General features: G+C 35.9%; 1 protein-coding gene across 1 annotated transcript in view; it reads right to left on the bottom strand.

Moving 5' to 3' along the window:
* wdr95 (WD40 repeat domain 95) overlaps positions 1–16,100 on the bottom strand; it is a gene marked incomplete in the record, with an annotated part of 20,704 nt that extends 4,604 nt beyond the window's left edge. Inside the window, 26 exon segments of the mRNA XM_014014129.1 lie at positions 1,167–1,225; positions 1,328–1,426; positions 1,520–1,682; positions 3,184–3,243; positions 3,553–3,598; positions 3,677–3,731; positions 3,819–3,898; positions 5,550–5,656; positions 5,738–5,840; positions 6,125–6,276; positions 6,659–6,764; positions 6,853–7,093; positions 7,600–7,669; positions 7,935–8,052; positions 8,872–8,918; positions 8,987–9,032; positions 9,113–9,205; positions 9,311–9,396; positions 9,469–9,696; positions 11,210–11,275; positions 11,388–11,471; positions 12,372–12,425; positions 12,562–12,585; positions 13,519–13,723; positions 14,444–14,524; positions 16,045–16,100. Coding sequence (XP_013869583.1) covers positions 1,167–1,225; positions 1,328–1,426; positions 1,520–1,682; positions 3,184–3,243; positions 3,553–3,598; positions 3,677–3,731; positions 3,819–3,898; positions 5,550–5,656; positions 5,738–5,840; positions 6,125–6,276; positions 6,659–6,764; positions 6,853–7,093; positions 7,600–7,669; positions 7,935–8,052; positions 8,872–8,918; positions 8,987–9,032; positions 9,113–9,205; positions 9,311–9,396; positions 9,469–9,696; positions 11,210–11,275; positions 11,388–11,471; positions 12,372–12,425; positions 12,562–12,585; positions 13,519–13,723; positions 14,444–14,499 — 2,448 coding nt within the window.
* Between the last annotated feature and the right edge of the window lie 3,270 nt (positions 16,101–19,370).

The raw sequence follows: 19,370 nt of genomic DNA, 5'->3' as shown, positions 1-19,370 counted from the left end.
AAGAAGAAGAAGAAGAAGAAGAAGAAGAAGAAGAAGAAGAAGAAGAAGAAGAAGAAGAAGAAGAAGAAGAAGAAGAAGAAGAAGAAGAAGAAGAAAAAATCTCAAAGAGTTGCAATGAAACAAAAATCAGACCTCGACTTAATTAAAGAGTTGAAGCAGAAAATGAACTGAAGTAATTTTCAGAAGAATAAACCAAAATGCCTCAAGAACTGTAAAAACTGAAAAAGGTCATCTGAGGACAACTACTTCATATTATTGCTAATTATCACTTGTTGATCTAGACTACAAGTTGCAAAGGGCTGTGACCTGACAGAGAGAGAACAGAAACCCCAGATTGCAAGAAAATGAACAAATTTCCTATTGGCATCTCACTGAATTCTGAATGTTTGCAACCAGTGAACCATGTTGTTGTGTTAGGAATTAACACTTCTGAAAATTGTAGTAAGTCAGTTTTGAAAGCAGTGCTTTTTTTGGAGCCTCTTAATGAGAAACTAATTGTAGAGACTATTTTAGAGCTGTTTTTCCTTCTTCTTCTTCCTTTTTTTTTACTCGTAAGGCTCTATGTATGGATTCCAAAACTTAGTTTTTTTTAAACGGACCCATTAAGGATTTAGAGGCCATCAAATGTTGAAAATTAGGAAGCAAGTGCTGCATTACTTCCATATCATCATAAAATAATCGCGTAGCCCTGCAGACAGACAGCACATCCCAATTTTGCAAAAAAAAAAAAAAAAAAAAAAAAAATTTCAAATCAAAGCAGAAAACAAATTATATGGGGGTCTAAAAGAGTGACTGAAGATCACAAAGACCTGACCCACGCACTGTAACAACACATTTATCAAAGTGCCTAATTGCAATGACAAATCCATGTTTTGTATTGTTATTTTTTTCTTTTTTTCTTCCTGTTTTAATAGTATACTTTCTCCTCTTAAAAACATGTAAAGTTTATTTCAGCTTTGGGGGTTCCCTAAATAACTCCAAGTTCACCCTATCCCAAAACCAAGAGAGAGTTCAGAGTTTGAATTAATTACCTGCAATTAAAGTAAGAAAAAGGCTACATTATTCTTTATTCAGCAATTTTAGAGAGAAAGGAGAAAAAGCTGCTGTTCCTCAATACCTTAAGGGAAAGTGAGAAATCTAAAATGAAATAAATTAATAAATCTCACGATTTCGAAGCTCTCCACAAGTTTTTCCTCACTGACCATATTCCAGAGATTTACGCTCCCTGTTTAACGAAGGCATACATAAATACAATGGGAGGTGAAAACACTGTGGAAAGATGTAAAGTGAAATCTGGTGCTGTAATCAGCGGAAGTCACATTCTGACCTTTGACCCCAGATGAAAGAAGAAGAGCTGCGTTTGAGGAAAACTGCGGCAGTTTGAAGTTCTTTGGGAAAACGATGCTCGGAACACTCGTATCCAGTCCTGCATTTCGAAAAATAAAAGATAAACATGGTAACTGTAACACATCAAACTTGTTTACCATGTTATTTTCTCACACCGAAGCTTCAGAATCACCTTCCGTATTCTGGTTTTCAGCTTCATGGGGGCCGACAAACCGACACTGTATGGTTCCAGAAACCAGGTTCCACACAATAATTTCTCCATCGCAGCTGCCGGTGGCCAGGAAAGACGGAGGACAATGAACCACGCAAAGGATGTCGTCCTTATGACCGTTCATCTGAGGAGAAACTAAACTTTTATCTCTTTAAAAGGCAATAAACAGGAGAGGACATTGTTCACTTTCATGTGTGATGTAAAATAGCCTCAACCTAATTTGAAACATTGTTAAAGTATTACAGGAGTAAACTCTCTCATAGCAGATAAGAAATACAGCAGAGCATGTATAAATTTCATTAAAAATATCCCTATTTTTGTGCGTTAAATGAGATCAATATCATTCTCATGTTCATGTAGTAAAAAAATATTTTATTAGCTTATCTCAGCTAATGGCCTTGCTTAGATCTCCTTTATAATTCAAACAGGAATTTGCATGATTTGAACTGGCACAGTTTTACACACTCGAGCAGTTTGTTTCATTTATCTTTGTAAGACACTAAGAAAAGGACATAACCAAATCATTTCTTTGATTTTAACCAGTAGCTAGAAGTTGTACATTTGAGCAATCAGACCAAATGTCGAAAAGGTTGTCATTTAAACAACACAATTAAAATGGAAAACAAAAGCTAGTCTTATTGTAAAGTAAAAAAAAATAATAATGGATGTAATACTGTATATTTTCATTCAAGTTAAGTCATTTATGAAAGTCAAAAGGTTTCCACTCTGCTTAAGAAACTGTGTTCGACTTGAATCAACAGCTAATTTAGTATCAAAGCATTGCTCCCGCTGCTATCACTCCTACTAAGTGATTTTAATTTGTTTTTATGATCATTTTTCTCAACAAGAAGACTCCATCTGAGTTACGCTCACGTGAAACTGCACCCACCGCCAGCCGAATTAGGAAAAGCAGATGGCTGTTGGGAGTGCTACATTATACTGCATGCCAAAGTGAAATATTCAGCTCTGCTAGGTCATGTTTTAAAATTTTTATGAGCTGCAACAAACTGTTGACCATCTGGTAGAGCTGAAAAACTGACAGCGAGGCAGAGAAGCTCACTGGCTTGAGGGAAGCCGAGCAATGCATATAAACCAAACCATTGATCTTCCTCCTCCGAGCCATTAATGAAAAACAATTTCAAGAGAGCCCTCTGCAGATAATCAAAGGGGTCACTTTTCTTCTTGGCGACCATAATGCAATCTTTCTGCGCTGATAATAGCTGTCTTTGGGGGTGAGTGTAACCACCAGTCGTGATGAAAGAGATTTAAGGTCTCTGAAAGTCACCCCTTCCCATGGATCTTAGTTTCAGTGTGAATCAGTTTCCCCTCCTGTGGCTCATGTGGAGAAAACTGCATCCTGCAGTCAGAGATAACTAGAATGCATTACACAGAAAAAAAGCAGATAAGGAAACTGTCATCTGCTTTCTTATACTTTTAGAGAGTGATGATATGGTTTGAAAGAATATTTTATCTTTCCCCATCCATCCATTTTCTTTACCCGCCTTTTTTTTTTCCTTTCCAGGTCGCGGGGAGCTGGTGTCTATCACTGTTGCAAAGGGTCCACCTCGGACCGGCTGCAAGTCCATCACAGGGACACGTAGAGACAAATACAGAGACAGAATTACCAGATCGTCTTTCCAAGAAGGCTGAGGCCTCTGGGTGTGACGATCGACATCAAGAACATCCTGAAAAAATACAAAAATTAAAAAAACTCAATACAATGTGTTGGATTTTCTTATGAAGACAAATCTGAACATGAAAAACATTTACTCGTTTAGGAATAAAACAATTTAAAAAAGATTTTTCTCATTTGCTTCCTAATGCAGCGCATTTGATGTGTGAGATGAATTCTCACAGCTTGTAATAACAATGTTAAAATAAAATGCTGCATAATAGAAATGTGATGTAACTGTATGATAATTTACTGTATATGTGGATACAAAATAAAGACAAAAATCTATGTTTTCTTCCCTTATTTTATTCTTCATACTTACTGAATAAGTGTCAATCCTTCTGTCTTTTCCGACAGCTGTCACACAGCTTCAAACATAGAAGTACGAGCTCAGCATGGACTCACATTTATATTGAACATTTGCCAAATATCACTTTATTACTTACAAATTCCTCTGAACTTTAAGAAAGATGCAGTCGCACACCTCTTGGCATTTACTTTCTATAGACAAGTTTCAAATATATTTTTCACACTTCATGTCAGAATATAAATGACATTTTTTAAAAGATAAAATTTATCAAAATCTACCTTTTTCTAAAGTCTTTAAGCACTGACCACTGTTAAAGTTCCAAATCTTTAAGCATCCGTTTCTTCCACCTGTAACAAGTCTACAAACACAAACATTCACTATGTACGGGGCACCAAGTGTAAAATGAAATGTTGAAAAATTTCAGTACCTTCTTTTTCATTATTTATCTCACTTTTTAATGTTAAAAAAGTTTCCACTAACATTTTATTTTTATTTAGCTCACTGTTCTTGCATTTAGATAATTTTTACTGAATGTTTTTTTTTCCGCTCTTGGAGGAGCAAGACGCTTTTTCCTTCTCTCCTGCCCTTCCTTATCTTCCCTGCTTTGCTACTCGGAGTCTTCACCACATTTTCATCCAAAACCAGAAATTATGGATATTTTTATTTTTTTGGATTTGGTTAGCTGGTCTCTTAATAAATTTTTTTAATTAAGTTTTTTCTTCCATGGGACGACATGTCAAAGGTGGGACCTCTGTTCTGCTCTGTTCTGGATATATATTGGATTCTGATCACTGGATTCTACAGATTGACTTGGTGGTCTCCTGGTGTTCTACAAACAGCGTCGGTGGCTGTTCATTTCCTGGCTGCCTGACCAATATGAAGGATTGCCGTTCTATCAGCACTCAGACTTTTGCCTTGAGCGAGCTGGACTCAGTCTGCAAGCGGTTCTGCTAAGGGTGGCGGGCCGGCTGTGGTTTCTGGACTTTGCTGGCCAGATGGAATTGATCTTGGAGAAAACTGATAGTACGGCTCAGCAGAATTTGTCCACATTATTTGTCTGGTTGGATTTACCACATTGAGAGGTACCAGCGGACATGAAGGCAGATGGAAAATTGTTATTGTCTGACTGGCTCAAAACATTTTCTTCTGTTCCCAAATAAGTGATTACAGAATTTGGCTCTCCTACAACGGCCTTGAGCTGTGGACTAAATTCTTCCTGGATGTATACATTGACTGAGGGTCTCCCCCTACCCACCCCCACACCCATCTATGATCTGGTTCCTGGAGCAAGCTGAGGACCGCACAGAATGAACACTTAACATCCACATTCTGGACTATGGCTGCATGGGTTTTGGGGACTGGATTCTTCGGGCTCATTTTTCAGATTTTCACACAAGTGCATACAACACTCATGGCTTCAGATACATGCCCCCCTAAACTCACTTACTTCTCTGGCTAATAAATGTGTTCTATGCAGAGGTTTTTTATGAACACCATAGTGTGTCACAGTGTTGATATAATATGATATTTTCCCCCTCATCTTCCTTTGTGTGGTTTTTAGTTTTTCTTTTAAGGGTTGCACCTCCTCATGATGTCTTCATGATGATGATCCTTGCTCTGTGAAGGGTCAGTGGCTGCATCACCCAGAGCACCTGTTCTCCGATGTTTGTTATGTTCTGTCTTCTTCTGAATGGGTGTTCTGAACTGTAATTTCATTGTGCTCTGTACAATGACAATAAAGTTTTATCTTATCTTATCTTATCTTATCTTATCTTATCTTTTCTTTTCTTATCTTAAATTTAAACGTTAAAAATATATTTAGAGATTAAATTCTAAATCTTAATGTTTAAACTTACAATAAACATTTAGTAAAATTAGCTAAATTTAAGAAAAGTTAGCTAAATAACAATAAAATGTTAGTGGAAAAATTTTAACACTCTGAAAGTGGGCTAAATATAATACAAGCCAAATACAGTTTTTGAAAGATGAAGCTACATTATAAATGTTACCTCCTTCCTTTTGGGTCAAATGCCATGCATGTGATGGAGGTCAGCTCATCTTTGCCAACAAACTCAAAAACCTGCCGTCCAGAGGTAAAATCCCAGACTTTCACCACCTTAAAACACGTTTTTAAACAAATTAAACTAGTTCTAATGCTGACATATTCAAGTTGCCGTCAAGCACTTATTTTACTTACAGAACCCTCGCTGCAGCTCACAACCTGACGAAACTCTTCACTGTAACCACAACACGTTACAGGCTCATTATGAGAAACGTTTATGTGTCTGCTCAGCTGTGGCCTGACAGAGAAAAAAAATCATACAATCAATGAAGTAATATTTATATTAAAAAGCTGCAGCTATATTTGAGGAACGTTAGTCAAGAAAATTTCCTGAAACTTTTTTTAGATACTGCAGTGTCAGACTTCTAAACAGAAAGCCTTTAAAATTATCAGCTGTGCCAGATTTTTTTTCTTTTGTATTTTCACAAATAATCCCCTTTAAGCAAGTTTTCTTCCAAAAAGCTGTTCAAAAAGCTTGATAGTATGTCATTTAGCATTACGGCAAGAAAAAAAAACAGCAACCTGGATTTCAGGGTGAGGACAGCCATCCTGTCTGCTGCAACATACAGACATTTTATAGCAGGGTTGTAGGAGCATGCAGATATTTCACCGTGGATGCAGCTGGCTCTGGGCTCTGCTGTAAACAGGCAACACTGATCCTTCATGTGAAAAATCTGAAATTAGAGCAGGTATAGACATTTTTTGCTGATAGATAAAGAAATTTGACTCATGGAAAAGTTTGAAATGAAGATCTTGTGCAAAAGTCAGTTTCTCGAAAAATGACTGAATTTAAACAATTCTACTAGTTTGTTCAGACTAAATAGATATAAAAGAAAAAAATATTTTTTTTCTGCAAGTTATATTAAAACCCATCTATGGGTGATGAGATATTTAGGAAGCAAATAGACATATGAATACACACAGTCCTGAGCATAAACATTATCGCCCACCTTTGCCTTTTTTAGCAGGGCATAATGATAATAATGTCTGTATTTCAGTCTGTAAAAAAATAATTTAACTTGAATGTGGTGATGCATAAAAAGGGTCACAAATCACTTTTACAGTAGCATCAACAGAGAGAGAAAAGATCCAACTGTCCTCTGATGAGATGCAGAGGGAGAAGATGGGAGCATAGTGGCTTTCCAAAATACCAGTTGGCTTCCTAAAGAAAAAAATAATAAATCTGAATCAGGAGCGAAAGTAGGTGTTTATTTTTTTTCTTCCAAGGACACAAAAGTTTGATTCCTCACCCTGAAAAATGGGGGTTCCACAAGCGTATAAGCCTGTCCATGCCTCCAGTCACCAGCAAATTGAGCTTCTGACAAAAGTCAAAGGTCTTCACACCTTTATGGACGGAGAAGACCGTCTGTTCGTGGGGCGCACGGACCTGTGGAGTCCAGCTCAGTTGGATCTTCCTGGTTTTGCCCTCGCAGCAGACCTCCCTGATCTCATTCAGCTGCTGTTCAGAGTCTGTTAACGGCAGCGCACAGCCTCAGGAGGGGAAAAAAATAAATAAAAGTGTTACATTGGAGCTAGGAGCATCAATCAAATGTGCTTTTGGAGGAAGGCTAAGTCATTATCGGAATAAATGACCGAGCCTGCAAGTAAACATGCAAGGTGTCCCCCTCCGCCCCACACAAACACAGGAACACACACACACACACACACACACACACGCACGCTGGAATCGATCAGTGAATTTGTGATGGATGAGTAATCATGAGTCATCGCTCACAGCTCTAAAACCAGGGTATCTAATGCTTCACACCGAGTTTAATTACTGCAGCTTGAAAAAAGGTCGTATTTTTCTTTTCTTTTTTTAACATTTTCAAGATGCGTCATTATTTGTCTAACTCCTTCCAAAGACTGGGTGTAGGACAGGAAGCTGAGTGTGCACTGTGCTTTTTAACTCCAAGTGTCAAAAACATAATAATCTTACTTTGATGCTTTTCAGCAAAAACTCAAAATGCCCACAGGTCAGTATGAACAGAAATTACCTACAACAAGAGAAGAAGATTCTTCATTGGATGAAGACACAACAGCTCGGACACTGTGAAAATATTTTGCCTGTGTTTAGAAGAAGAAGAAGAAAAAAGGTTTGTATAAGAGAATAATGTACATGGAAAATGTCGACCACGATTTTGCACAGACTCATTTTAATAAAATACATTCAATGTTTCTCAGTCTACAACCAAACCCAGATTTATAGTTTTGTTAATGTCAGAACCAAATCCCATGTCATTTGTGATACAATTTAATCTTGACTTGGAATTTGTCTGTTGGAGTTGTGTGTTTTTTATGGTAAAGTGAACCTGAAGAGAGAAAAGGTCACCTGTGTCACCCAGTCCTGGTGAACCTTCCATCTGATGAACGTCACATGTGGAGAACGTACAGCATTCTCCATTGTGATGTTAGGCATGTTTTCAAGCTTTGGTAATTTACTCCATTTTCTGAAAAGCGAGAAATGTTGTTCAGTCGGGTTTGGGATAGAGATCATCACATGAGACACAACTTAAACAATATTTCTTTGATTGTAGGGAAGTGCAGGTAAACTAAGGTATAATTTTCCAACACAGCTTTGTGTTGACATGGTGAAGTTGTTTTCAGCTTTACTGAACCTCTGCTTTTTGATTTTTGGATCGTTTTTTTTCCTCTTTTTTTATGAAACTAATTTCTTGCTAACCTTGAGTCAAAAGAGGCTCATTTTAGCTGATGCTATTTTCTCAAAAGCTTAGAAAAAACTACTTTTGTATGTTTTTACAAATGTTTTAAATCCGATCAAGCCTTAGAATTAATAGTTAAAACTTGATATTTGACTTAAAAAGGTTTTTTAACTATTTAAATTATTTATATTTTTCAAAATTAGAAAACTACAAATGCACTGAGGATTAACTGAGTGAATCATGACACTTAACTGGGAAGAGGTTGGTCAAAATAACTTTTTTATTGTAGAAATACAAAGTTGTTTATTTTATATTCGTAGTATTTTCTGTTTCTTTCTTTCATCTAAAGTATATCATCAAACTTACTGTAATTCTATATTTCACTATCAAGTGATCTTTGACCAGACATGAATGTAACGTAAGATGTAAGTGAAAACTACCAAAAGTTAACCATAAAATAATGATGTTTTTAGAATTTATTTTAATACTGCTGCTGTATTTTCTTATGCTTATATATAAAAATAACAGAAATCACTATTATGTGATGGCAAATTAAACAATACAATGAATAGCAAGATCAGGAGTTCATTAGAAAACCTGCATTACCTGAGGGTATCTTCAACAGAGGACATTAAAATGATGTTCACACATCCCTGAAACAAACACAATAGTGATATGAGCTCTTTGAATATAATATTTATTTTTATAAAAGGACTTATACCTGATCGTCTCCAAACAGAAGACAGCATTTATCAGGGCCTGTGTAGCTGCATTTTAAAAGAAAAACACACACAATTTGTTATGAAAAGGGAGCAGTTTTCTAAAATTCTGCAATTCTGTAGCTCACCTGCAGTGCAAAGTCAGAGGAATTGTGTTCAGGCCATTAATCTGACAGTAAGGCTCAAGAGCAAACAGATCATAAATTTGAATCTCTCGGTCCCTGAAGAATAATTAATTCAAGTACAATAAATATGCCCACAGCAGACTGAGGGCCCTTGTTAATGACAGAAATGAGTGCTCTGTAGATACAATTAGAAGTCATTACCCTGTTCCAATTACCAGCTTGTTGTGCTCTGACATCAGGGTGAAATCACTAACCCATCTGGACCTTCGATTAGCAGGGTCCTCACCCTATTGAAGCAAATAAATTCGAGTTCAAACAGAATAGGTAAAAAAAAAGGTACATAAGATGTTTGAACATACAAACATGTGTTTGGTTTTCTTGGGTTCCAGTTCGGGATGCCAAAGACAAATAAGCCCGTCTTCTTGTACCGTTACCAAGGTGTCATCACTGGTGGAGTGGATGTTAACAGGAACTCCCTGTTTGTGATTACTGACGATGGCTGGCAAATTAAAGACCACCCGCTTGCTGAGGCTCAGTGTTTCCTCCTTCTCTTTATGCTGGTGGAGGACGTATGAGGAGAACTCCCCCTGCATCACATCAGGGCCCGATAGAAACGTCGGTTTTCAGTTCGGCCGCGCTTCATGTTTGTTACCAAGGAACTGCCATTACATACTTATCACAAAAAGTAAGGACATTTGTGTTTGGTGGATTATTTCTTTGTTGGAACGATGCTTCTTGGCAATAAATCTTATAGCGGTCACCTGATTGGCAGCAACTGAGGGTACCAGAAACTTAAAACAAGTGTCAATAACAACAGCAAAAGAAGCTGTTTGTCAGAGATTTGGCAAATTTGTCATGTGCAGCTCAGCTCTACTGCTCATTCCACAAATGCATGTTCCTTGCAAATGTGGCACCATTTAAAAGGTAAACTACCAGGCTTTTCAATGGTATAAGATTTTTTGACAAGAAGTATTGTTACAACCAGAGGTCTATAAAGTACTTGAAAAAATAATTAGGTAAAAGTAAAAATACCTTAACAGAAAATTACTTTGGTAAAAAAAAAATATTTCACTGATGAGAAAACTAAGCAAAAGTCAAACTGTTCACAAAAATCAAGAAAGAACTTTTGCTCACTCTTTAAGCAATAAACTGTTGAATGCAGTAAATTGAGCAAGAAAATACATACATTGCTTCATATTTACTCTACTAGGTTTAGTGGAACCAGTTTGGTGGAGTAAAATCAACACTTAACTTTTTTAGAGTGCATAAACCACTCCTTTTGTAACGAGTAACTAGGTGTTACAGTTTAAAGAAAAGAAGTAAGAGTATAATTTTTCAGGTTTTAAACGTAACAAAATAAAAGTAAATGTAACAGTTTAAAAAATACTTTGTAAAATTACAAATTCCTCAAAAAATTACTTAAGATTTGATGGGACTACCAATGTAAATTAGGCTATATCTGGTGCAATGCGTCAAATTGTGTTTTAATTGCACACTGTCCTGAACAAATAAAATCATTCATTCATTCATTCATACATTCATTCATTCATTCATTCATTCATTCATTCATTCATTCATAAAATCATTCATTCATTCTGTAACGAAGTAAATGTACTTAGTTACTATATACCCCTGGTTACAACAAAGAAATAATCTACCAAATACAAATTTCCTTACTTTCAAATTGCCTTATTTTAGTTATAATAATACACAATTTACAAATTAATAATAACATTCTTTAACAAACTCGCTAATGATGTTTTTACAGTGTAAGTGTACTGACTGCAGCACATTTTTTCTGCATCCTAAACCATAAAACCCACAATAAAACATCTAACAAGCAAGAGAATTTCTTTCAGTCTAACAAGTGTTAATCATTTCTAAAAACTGTGTACATTCAACTCAAGCTATAAAGGATAAAATATTCTGAACGACACCGTGTGGAAATCGTGTTCAGTTACACGTATCCCATAAATCTTGACTGAATTATAGTTGTCAGAATAACCTTGTTGCATGTCCCGGAGCCCAACCTTTTAACTACAGTTTCTTTGTGTTGTCAAGCATCAAAAACATATAAATAAAGTATGAATGTCATCTCACCCATGAAATCCTCCCTTGAGCTGAGTAATCAATCTTGTCAAACAACCCTTGAACCTGGGCACTGATCTGATAAAAACCAAGGAGCAAAATAAAAAGGGACAACAGTGTTTTAAAAAAATACTATTTGTAAAGACTTTCTCATAATGACAAAAAATGGTGATACAAGAAGAGATCTTACCATGTTGGGCAAACCCAAACACGTTTTCAATATTTGTCCAAAGTTCTTCACATCAATGCCTCTCATACCACACACTTCAATTTCCTTTAAACAAAGAAAAAATAATAATATGGTCAAATCTCAGCTATTATGATGGAGTATTAGGGCCACACAAGAGTTTTTTTTAATTATTATTACGAGAAGTCGTAATTTTATGAGATTAAAGTCATAATATTACAAGAAAAATCATAATCTTACATGAAGTGTCTATTTCCCGTTCCTCATTTCCTCCTTATTTTCCCCACACCTTCTGTGTACAGCCAAGTGTCTGTGTTTATAAAGTAGTCCGCAATAACCTGGGTCACTGTTAGATTAATATGCTTTCATCCAAATTAGCTACGTGACGACTAAATCTGTCAATGCATCCATTCATTACAATACGGCTTCGGTTTATAGTCGTTTGCACAATTTACAAGTCCTGATACAGATAATTTGATGCGAATATGCTAAAAGATTAACTATTTATTTATAGCAATACTAAAGAACAACTTGACAAGTCGCTCAACGCCTCTGTCAGTGTGCTCCAGGGCTGCTGTGGCTACAATGTAGCTTACCACCATCAGTGCGTGAATGTGTGTGCACAGGTGAATGTCTGTAAGTGTAAAGCGCTTTGGGGTCCAGAGGGACTTGATAAAGCGCTATATAAGTTCAGTCCATTTTTCCATTTACCATTTTCCATTCCTTATTTTAATGCAGTAACTGCATGCTTTTTCGTGTAAAGGCTAGAATATTATAACTTTTTTCTCATTATATTTTGACATTAATCTCGTAATATCAAGACTTTATTCTCATAATATTGACTTTATTTTTATACAACTTTAATGTCGTAATATTATGACTTTATTCTCATAATTAAAAAAAAGTTAAAAATATCTCGTTGTGCGGCCCTAATACTCCGTCGTACAGCTACAACTGAATAAGTCTGTGTTAAAGTTTCCTCAATACCTCAAAAGCTAACTTCATTTTCTCAAGGTTGTTCAGTGATACCTTGTCATCGATCTAAAAGAGAAGGGGGGTGCTTAGATTTGCTTTCACAATGATTGTAGAATTGAATTTAAGAAACAAAGCACACAAAATAAATCTTTTTTTAAACAGAAATTTATTTCACTTTTTCGGCTGACTCAAATCGACTCACCAGGAATTTCATAACATCTGAGGGCTAAGAATAAAAGATTAGGGTTGGAAAGAAGATAAAACAATAAATTCTTGTGACATCATTGACACTAAATCAGTAAAATCACCTTTTGTGTTTAACTTTTCTGTAATATTAAATCCATTTTCTCTGTGTTAACTTTTTTTAGTTGTTTCTTAGCAACCAGTCCTTCATCTATGAAGCTCTTTGATCTACCATTAATAAATAACAGGGATAAACAGCTTAATTCCTCAAGGATGTAACTAAAGTTGAAGTTTCCCCATGGTAGTTTCTGAATTGGTAAGATAACTGTTAAATCAAAGTGAAGGGAAAAAAAGGTGAGTGAAAGTGCTCATCTAACCTCAGCTGCTTTCCAAATCCCTTTTGGAAGGGATGCCCAACTTTGAACTCCTGAGCCTCCTCCTGCTAATCTGTTCTGGCTCATTGCTCCTTACATTAAGCAGAGCGGTGTGACTGACATCTGCACGCAAAACCCAGAAACTTGAGCCGGTGCATTTGCAACACAGCCTCCTACATTATTCTGCCGCTCGCGTCAGCTTGAAAGCTCAAAATCGAATCTACTGGAGACCTTTTTAAGTATCTGGCTCAGGAACTGTGTTTGTTTTACTTTGGCTTTAAGCTCTCTGGCTCTGGGAGGGATGGTCTTGCCTGATGTACTGTCAGACTGTGTGGAAACTGTTCATCAGACTTTATTCAATTTGGCATTTTTGCATGACATTACATTCGTTTTGCTACTGGTAGCCGAGTTTCAGCAGTCAATTTAAGCATTGTAGCATACTACTGACACCCTCAGGATACAGGCTGCAACTGTAGTTTTAGCAAATGAGTGAATAAAGTCAATTATTAAGATGCTTTTTGCTTTTACATTTATATTTTAGGTGGTTGTTTTACTTATGCTAATTTCCCTCCAATTATGGATAAAAAATCTGAAAACTGTACCTCGAGGTTGTTGCGTGAATGAACTCTGGGCTGCAGTTTTTCTCCACATGTGACTGAGTGTCTCCGTTTGTTCTGTTTCAGCAGGTCTCGTAGCGACCAGTCCCGCTGTTCATCACCAACACCTAAACGTCGAGAGTCTGGGCAGTCAGCTTGGCCTCCTGGTTTGGGGGTCTTCCAGGTTGCACCTCCCAGTTCATAGACAATGCTGCAGGATTTGGCATTTCAAACAAAGACTTGTTCATAGATATATCTGAGTAATGCTGTGATTCCGATGTAAATCAGATGGAGGAAACTCATAAGAGCAGTCAGCAGCACTGTAGGAACATTTTATTTTCGTTGCTGCATGTTTGTAGGTCTGTTGTGTTAGAAAAATGTCCTATATGAGCTGGACAGAGTTTTCTAAAAAGTTAAAAAAAGCAAGCACTGAATACACATCTACAGATGACTATTTGTTTTAAATTAACCCAATTCAAAATGCCCTCACACTCAAACGACTCTAAACACAAAAATGGCTATCACTTAGACACTGAGCTATAATTTGTTGTAGAAGAGGCTGAGAGTCAGTCATAGTCTGAGAGCGATCCGATATTACAATATCTCAAGATTGAACATAATGCCGTTTAAAAGATTTGACCAAAACACACTAATTTCTCATCATAAGTTCATCTTGGTTTAACAGTAATGAAAGGCAACCAAACAGGCATTCCTTCAAGGAATGTTAGGCCTTTAATCTTAGAGACCTAATTATAATACCCAAGTTACCAGACTTCCTGCTTCAGCATCATAACAGCTGATAAAAGCAAAGCAAGGCTCACATTTACAGTAACATATTTGAACTGAAAACTATCGCAGTTGAATTGGACAAAATAGTATTATCATTCTGATTATATATATTTCATAATATGAGCACAAAACAGAAGAATACCTGGTTTCTAATCTCCCTGAAGCTGAAGAAGAGCGAACCTTTCGCCCAAGTGACATTCTTGATATGTTCTTTTTGTTACGACTGTTGTGATGTAAAAAAAAAAAGAAAGGATTCATAGGCTGAACAATAGTTTAGTCCATTAGTGAAGCAGATCCTGCATTAGTCTCCCCGACACTCGCTCTAGCGTTACACCTGAGCAGATCAGGTGGTGCGACGGTAGCTAAGAAACCAACAGAGACAACAACATTCAAAACGTGACCCAGTGGAGAAAAAGAATAAGCTCTTATTATGCTGCACGATGTTTAAAACGTAAAATAACCTGAAATATGTATATTGTTTTTTATTGTTTAAAGTTCAGTATGTTTTCCGACAATCACAAGATCTAAAGCATAAATACTGTATTTTAAAGACTAAAACTTTTAACTAGTTTTTTGCAAATACATAAGTTCTAGTGAAACTGTGAGAACCAACATCCTGAAACCTAAGCAGCATCATTTTTTGTTCTGTTTACAGAGCCACTAAAAGACTGGGCCAAACTGCAAAATGATGGTATTTTGAATTTAAAAAAATACACGAATTACTTCTCCTTAGATTCATAACACACGAGCAAGAGGCATAAAAAACAAAAGCATTGTAATGCAGGCGAGGTTGTAGAGGTGGGGCCACAGGGGCATTGGCCCCAGTTGAAATCTGATTGGCCCCCCTGAAGTGCCTTTGCCTGAGATTGGTAATGGTGTGTGCAGTTCCATGTCCAAACACTAGTGGTGCTAATGAGTCAAATAAGGAAGTCCAGCATGAATCAATCTTGCAGATTTCTTCTCTTCTTTGGAAAATCTGAACATTCTTGCAGAAAAAATATTTCAACTGACAAATGATGGCCGTATTTTCTCATATGCTGTGTGTTTAAGAGCATTTTTATCTACGTACAGTAAAAATACATGCAAAATTGCTAAGGATAATTTACTGTTGAAGCTTTTTTTAATTACATAACAATACAAATGTTTGAACATTTTACTGGCAAAATGGGTACACCTTACCAAAACCAGGGATTTAAATGCAAGGATGCTGAACAAATAATACTTGGCCCCTCTATGAAAATCGCGGCCCCTTACTCAGAAAAATCTTGGAACTGCCACTTTGGTAATGGACAGTCAGTGTTAGTTTGAAATGACCTGTTTGTTAGGTTTCACACATAGCTTCAAAGCGATTAAGACAGAACTCCTAAGCCGATGTTATCCCTTTCGTTGAGCAGATATTGTTTAAAACTATTGGAAACTTTTACCATTTTTCCCTAATTTTTAAACAATAACTTTTACCACTTTTTTCTCTGCAGAAACAGAAGACAAAAATGACTAGGAGTTTCCTTTCTCAGATCAACTTCTTAAAACACGCAAAGCCTTGAAGAGAAAAAAATACACTGTGCTTTCAGGTGTTTTTTTCTAACTACTGAGGCTCTTGGGTGTAGCAGAGATCTGTGACATTGCTGACTCTCTGCCCATAAAACTTGTGTGATTTAATCCCCTCTGTTAAGTTTAGATACAACAGGTAAAACTGTGACACATAGGTAGGTGATCATGTGGATTTCTGCTGGAGAGATTTACCAACAGTTCAGGCTTTGGCTTCAGCTGCTGGTAACTGGCTGTGATCTCGGTGCCGGCGGAAAGTGATGCTTGTTGTGCAAAGGTTTCCCATCTACTCTACTGATGTTGTCATGTCCTGTCAAATGTGCTGCCAAAAACACATAAGGAATAAATAAATCAGAGAAATGTGATGTTGTTTCTGATAAAAACCACTGTCTTACGCCTTCAGATATTCCAGTGAAGTCACATGTGTAGGTGGAGCACTCTCTTATAGCCTTATACATATTTCCAAGTAAAAGCAACATGTTCAAACTTTTGCAGAACATCTCTTGGTTGCACCCACACTATAAAAGCCTTGGGGAACGCATCTTATTTTAAAGGTCATGTTTCTCTCTAAAAGGTCATTTAGCTAGAAATGTTATACTGTGGCTAACACAATGTAAAGACCAAGATGGTTAGGTTGTTTCTATTCAGGCTCGAGGCTGTTCCTGCGCGAAAACATTCCAGCTGACAAGCTGGCTTCCAGCAAAAATCTTCATTGTGTACAGTAGAACCAAAAGGTCCAGACGGCAAACAACGGTCTGCAAATGAGGCTGACACTGGGCGCCTACATGTACATCCACACAGGCATACAATAAAATTTAATTATGAGAATAAAGTCATTATATTACATTGAAGTCGTACACAAATAAAGTCATAATATTATGAGAATAAAGTCGTAATATTACAAGATTAAAGTCGTAATATTACAAGATTAAAGTCATAAAATTACGAGATTAAAGTCATAAAATTACGAGATTAAAGTCATAATATTGCCTTTACACAAAAAAGCATGCAGTTACCACTGCATTAAAATGAGGAATGTTGAACAACTTGTCAAGTTGGTCAGTGTATCTTTTGGTCATTGGATTTTCATTTTAGAAATGGGTATTAAAAAACAAGAAACGAGTGGTTATTTGATTTTTGTTTTAAAATACTGAAATTAAAATTAAAATACAAAGCGTGTCTCATTCTTAGTGTCAAAAAAGGATAAACGAAATTTTAAAAATGATTTGAGTTTCATTTTCTGTTTCGGATAGCAAAAAAGAAAATTAATTTAGGACAGAAACGAAAAAAGGCTCGTTTGTTTGTATTCTACCACTATCTATTCCCCCACCAGAAGTGGCGCTCGCCTGACAACTCTGCGTAATGAAACACTAATTTCTGTGAATAAAAGGCTGAAACACAGAGAAGTATGTCCATAAATGAGTTGTATGACTGTCGCTCTGTGACCAAAGGCTGCAGAGATAATTTATGTGGTTTTTTGCCAAATAAGTCTCTTTTACTGAATACATGTCGGCCACTGCCTCCACTTCACCTCCATTTCTCTCAATAAAAAGCAAAACATTTCATTCCATTTCTGTGTTGTACGATTGTTGTTCTGTGAGCAGAATGTTTTTTCCCTCCTGAGTTTTGACAAAATCTGTGCTTTTTTCTGTCAGTTCTTGTCCTCGAAGTGTTCCTTTAAGTGAGGGGTGGGCGGTACTATAACCTTGATATTGATCTGTTACCAAATAAATACGTGGCAAATATATTTGATACCAAAGTCAACATCTATGTTGACTTTGTTTTCATTGCAGCAGATATGTGTCCTGCAACGCTCGGAAATGAGCGTCAGAAGATTTTGTGCTCGGCATGATCTGAAGAGAAAAAGATCTGTGTCAGACGCAGAACTGGAAAGTGCTTTGATTTAGTCAATATATGAGGTAACCATCTATGTCTATGTAATGGAATGTTCATTAAATAACTTTGATATTGCATGCACCCCTTCAGGTGAAAAACAGTTTATTGTAGGGATCCAGTAAGCGGCCACGACCTGTCATGAAATAAGAACAAACAAGGCTTTTTCCATTTCTGTTTTAAAGTAATTTTCTTTTTTTGCTATTTGAAACAGAAGATGAAACTCAAACATTTTAAAATTTTTGTTCATCCATTTTTGACACGAAGAATGAAAAACGCTTTGTATTTTAATTTTAGTTTCTATATTTTAAAACAATAATCAAATAACCACTTGTTTCTTGTTTTTCAATACCCGTTTCTAAAATGAAAATCCAATGACCAAAAGATACACTCACCCAAGTTGTTCTTTAGTATTGCTATAAATAAATAGTTTATCTTTTAGCATATTAGCATCAAATTATCAGTAGCAGGACTTAGATATTATGCAAACGACTATAAACCAAAGCTGTATTGTACTGTAATTAATAGATGCATTGGCGGATTTAGTCGTCACAAATTTGATTTGGATGAAAGCAAATTAATCCAACAGTACCCGAATCATCATCAGCTACTTTATAAACACAGAGACATGGCTGCACACAGCAGGTGTGGGGAAAATAAGGAGGAAATGAGGAACAGGAAATAGACATGTCATGATTATGACATTTTTCTCGTAATATTACGACTTTAATCTTGTAATATTATGACTTTATTCTCGTAAAATTATGATTTTAATCTCATAATAATTATAAAAAAAAATCTTGCTGTGTTGCCCTAATACTCCATCGTACAAATGTATTTTTTAACAATAAAAATAAAATATGTAATCAGCATCCAACATCTGTTTGACCAGTCGAGGCATTATTTAAAGCTGAAAAATACATTTTAGGTACCACTAACATCACATATAAATGCATTAAAAGTATTTTAAAACTAAAGTTATAACAGTGCTAAACAAGTCTCTGAAGAAGACATTAAATTACGACTGAGAAAAAAAAAACATGATTTTTTTAAAAGATTCTATGCTCTTTATTTGACCCAGTGAAAACTACACATCTAAATACAGCAAAATTGATGCAAAACGTAAATCATTTCCACTTGACAACAATATTACATAAGTTTTTACAAAAAAGTTACAAAAGTTTATTGCCCGTGAGGCGTCACAATAAAAAGATTGGAAATTAGTTTCATAAAAGAGCCTGATAACTGAGAGGTCTGCCTACAAATGATTAAAAAGTCTGATAACTGATTGCAAAGATGGGTTTATTGTTGATGTTTATTCATTTATACTTGGTAACTTATAATTTGCTATACATTTATTTTGAGCAGAACAATTTTTAAAACTGTTATTCAATGTTATTGTCCTCATTAAAATATTAAAATAGGCTCTACTTTAATGAATCCTTTGCAGTTTGTTTTCTCTTTTTTATTAGTGAGAACTAGTAGTTCTCCAAATCACATTGCAGCCTATATAACATTGTGCAAAGGCAAGCTTTTCTATTCTGCAAATAATTTTATTTTAAATAAATGCATTTTGAACACATAATGACAATGAAAAGGAAACACATTTTCGCCGCACTTATATATAT

The sequence above is a fragment of the Austrofundulus limnaeus genome, unplaced genomic scaffold (assembly GCF_001266775.1).
Source record: "Austrofundulus limnaeus strain Quisiro unplaced genomic scaffold, Austrofundulus_limnaeus-1.0 Scaffold110, whole genome shotgun sequence".
In the NCBI taxonomy this organism is placed as follows: domain Eukaryota; kingdom Metazoa; phylum Chordata; class Actinopteri; order Cyprinodontiformes; family Rivulidae; genus Austrofundulus; species Austrofundulus limnaeus.
Note: the sequence above shows the minus strand (reverse complement) of the source record. Positions and strands in the feature narration are given on the sequence as shown.